This window comes from Lactuca sativa, chromosome 4 (genome assembly GCF_002870075.4).
Source record: "Lactuca sativa cultivar Salinas chromosome 4, Lsat_Salinas_v11, whole genome shotgun sequence".
NCBI classification, from domain to species: domain Eukaryota; kingdom Viridiplantae; phylum Streptophyta; class Magnoliopsida; order Asterales; family Asteraceae; genus Lactuca; species Lactuca sativa.
In genome coordinates this window covers 373,650,657-373,654,298 of record NC_056626.2, presented here as the reverse complement: position 1 = coordinate 373,654,298, position 3,642 = coordinate 373,650,657, and the positions used below count along the sequence as shown (strand labels likewise).

At 33.8% G+C, this 3,642-nt stretch overlaps 1 protein-coding gene across 1 annotated transcript; it reads left to right on the top strand.

Moving 5' to 3' along the window:
• The first annotated feature begins 1,492 nt into the window (after window positions 1–1,492).
• Window positions 1,493–3,199, top strand: LOC111894010 (lamin-like protein). Its single transcript, XM_023890078.3, has 2 exons — window positions 1,493–1,797; window positions 2,648–3,199. Exons 1-2 carry the CDS (start codon window positions 1,608–1,610, stop codon window positions 2,980–2,982), a joined length of 525 nt encoding a protein of 174 aa, XP_023745846.1. The 5' UTR covers window positions 1,493–1,607; the 3' UTR covers window positions 2,983–3,199.
• The last annotated feature ends 443 nt before the right edge of the window (window positions 3,200–3,642 follow it).

Below are 3,642 nucleotides of genomic sequence, written 5' to 3'. Positions count from 1 at the left end.
AAGAGAGCCAAACACATCGACATCGACTACCATTTTGTACGCGAGCTCGTTGCCTCTGGAAAGCTCCGTACCCAGTTTGTTCCTACTCATCTTTAGTTAGCTGACATTTTAACCAAAAGTCTCCCTCGTCCTTTATTTGAGAGATTTCGAACCAAGCTTCATGTTGGTCCTCCACCGCTCAGCTTGACAGGGGGTATTAGAGATAAAACGTTATTATCTTTAGACTTATTTAAATGTATTTAAATTATAAGTTAGCTTGTATCTTATCTTGTAGTTGTTGTACTATATAATCTTAATCAATACAAAGAGAGCATTAAGCGTGAATTATAATCCTTATAATCTTAATGAAATTGGAGGTTGTATAATGACTACGATGAGAAATTGTCTTGATGATTTTCGGTTAAATGTTAATGGAAACCCCACACGATGGTGTATGGAAATCTCGTATGGTATGGTAACTTTTGGTTAGATAAGATTTGGGAGAGTGGTGCGGTAGAGGGAATGCGGTTTCGCCACCTAGGCAGCGAACACCGGCCCCTAGGTGCGGTCTGAGTGCAGTTTAAACCGCAGTGTGGTAAAAAGTGGCCGCGTTTTGTGATTGGGTTGGAAGAATTTGACTGTTTTGTGATTGGGTGCGGAGAAAATTACAATTTATATTAATTTTTTTTTTTAATAAAGTGTGACATCACTCCTTGTGTGTAGCAAGGAACCACACTTTTGTGGTAAAAAATAATAGGAAGTGCGGTTTCGATGTCATCATTCCCTCCTGCCTAACAATTTATCCAAAAAGTTTGGATTAGAGTTACATAAGATTACACATTGATATATTGTCTTCCACGATATTCTATAGAAATTTGGAACAGATTGTGTAATTCGAACTATAGAAAGTTAAAAACAACATCGATAAATAGACTCGAACAAATAATTATATTCAAAAAATTCGTTGGGTTCGAAATTTCAAACTTATTTTTGTCGAAAATAATAAGTTCGAAACTCATATTGGAGTTCGCAATTTCAGAATTTGCTGGAAAAAAGTCTAAATATATTTTTTTAGAAAAAAACAAATTCACAATTTATGGTAGATTTTTAAACTGGTCATTTTTTAAACATAGTAGTTATTTTTGTATTTTCTCAAAATTTTAAAATCTGTTTTTGATGATTATTTTCTAGATATAATAAAACAAATAAGGGAAAAATAGTATTTCTGTTGTTTCACTTATTTTGAATGTACAACGTGTAATGCATATAGTACATTTACCACATCTCACACGAAAACCTCCACAAGAATGAAAGAACACGAAAGTTGTACATTGGTCCTACACTAAAATGGTGGTAGCATGGCATGAGAGGGTGAAGTTTGTTATGCCCCGCTCTCGCTAAGTTGCGCCGGTGGTCCACGTTACCCAGATATTTTATGTTTCCCAAATTGCCCCTTGCTCGGCCACCCTCACACTGCCTTTATTTTCTCAGCTTTTTCCGAACGATTCGGGTGCTATATATGGCCTCCGTCACTCTAATTATCTCACTCTGTGTGTAAGTGTATGAGAGAGAGAGAGAGAGAGTGAGAGATCGTTGCATACTCGTTGTAATTGAAGATTTGTGGAACAATGCGCAGATCAGGAGGTGTCGTTTGGCTGAAGACGGTGGTGTTAATGGTGACGGCTGCAGCGATGTTAACCTGCGTGATGTGTAGAAGTCCGGTGCGCCACCTTGTCGGCGGGAAGGAAATGTGGAAACCGAATTATAATTACACTGATTGGTCTCGTGAGGAGACGTTCTACGTCGGCGACTGGCTCTGTAAGCAACACGTCTTTGTCTCTGTCTCTAATTTCACCATTTGTTTTGATCTGTCGTAACATCCAATTATGATCCGTGATGCAATCTGTCCAGTAATTTTTTTGGTCTCGATGATGAATCATCGAATAGCAGGAGAATTTTCATCGAGTTTACGAAATTTGATTTTTCGTAATTCAATTACAAATAGTCGAATGTTCTTCGTATGCATAACAATTTACTTTGATTCTGTGTAGCTAATTTTCTGCGTTCAACTTTTTGCTTTACTTCAGTTTTATTACATTTTGTTTATCTAATCTGTCTTCACATTCAAACAATGATAGAACGAATGGAATCCTAATGAACTCTCTAAAATTTGTTGAGATTTTATCTATTTCCTCGTACTTCTGAATGCTCTTCGCGTAAGTTGTTATCAATTTTATTTAGTTATTTTCCTTGTTCTTCATTCCTTACTGTGTACACTAAATCTACTTGCATTTTCATCAGAATTTTCTTCGAATTAATTATCTCTCATCACATTCAATCAATCATCCAATGACATAATCTGTGCAATAAATTCTTTCTGAATGAGGTATCATCCTATGCCAGGAGAATTCTCATAAACTTTCTATATTTGTAGTTATTGTCATTAATTCCTAGCAAACTCTTGAATCTTCTTCTACCAATATACGTATCAATCTTCTCTTTGCTTCTTTTAGCAAAATATTCTGTTCTCAGTTTTATTCGATTTTTCTTATTCTGGAATCCTTATTCAGATCTGCATCATACATACAACATATCGTCAAGTAATTCATCTCTTCTTCTTCTTCTTCTTCTAAATCACATTCAATCGATCTGTTTTCACTTTTTGCAGATTTCGTATACGACAAGCACATGTTCAACGTGTTGGAGGTGAACGAAACCAGCTACAAAAACTGCACAGATCAAGGATTCATCTTCAACATCACGAGAGGTGCTGGACGTGATGTGTTTGAGCTCACTCAACCAAAGCCATATTACTTTCTTGCAAGTGGAGGTTACTGTTACAATGGCATGAAAGTCGCTGTGAATGTGGTTGAATTCATTCCACCTCCGGCTCCTCAGCCTTCTCCGGCCAAAAGTGGTGGCACTACAATCGCCGGAATCAGTTATCCTCTTATCTCATCAATCGTGATTGCCACATGGGCTGTTTTCATCATGAATCTATGAAGATTATTCAAACAGGTACAATTACAAATTAATCATATATAGCTATATATACATTTGGAAATTATATATATATAGATATAATATTAGATCATTGGAATGGATTACTAAAGTGTTTTAGATTTTGGAAAGTGATTATCGTACTTAATACTTTGTTCTTTTTTATATATTTTTTAATTAATTGTACTAAAAATGCAATGTGCACATTATTTCTGTTTTTTAAGCTGATATAATTTGATCTTGACAGCTAATTTAGAAGATATAAATTGCCTAATTATATGAAGCTTTAATAGAAAAGATTCATACTATCTCATTATTTGTTGAAATTCAATTTTCTTTAATAGATTGCAAAGTTGATAAATGTATGGTTTTATCTCTGTTGTCTGATTATTATTCACTTTATTGATTTTTCTTTATCAGAAATATGTAAACATGCTAAAAGCTAAAAAAATATATAAAGAACCAATTAGATAGGACTATAATAAACAGATATATATATTCTTTAGGTGTTTTATGAAAATAATAATAATAAAAAAAAGTAATTTAGTTTGCATTGTGAGATTTAAATGAATTTGTTTTATTAAATATTTATAAATAAAAATAATATATACCATTTTATGCGGCATAACAAACATATATTTTTCGTTAATTCCAATAAAAGGA

Coding starts and splice junctions, on each gene's coding strand:
- LOC111894010 (XM_023890078.3), top strand. CDS start 1,608: ATGCGCAGATCAGGAGGTGTCGTTTGGCTGAAGACGGTGGTGTTAATG. Junction 1,798..2,647: donor CTACGTCGGCGACTGGCTCT/GTAAGCAACACG, acceptor CACTTTTTGCAG/ATTTCGTATACGACAAGCAC.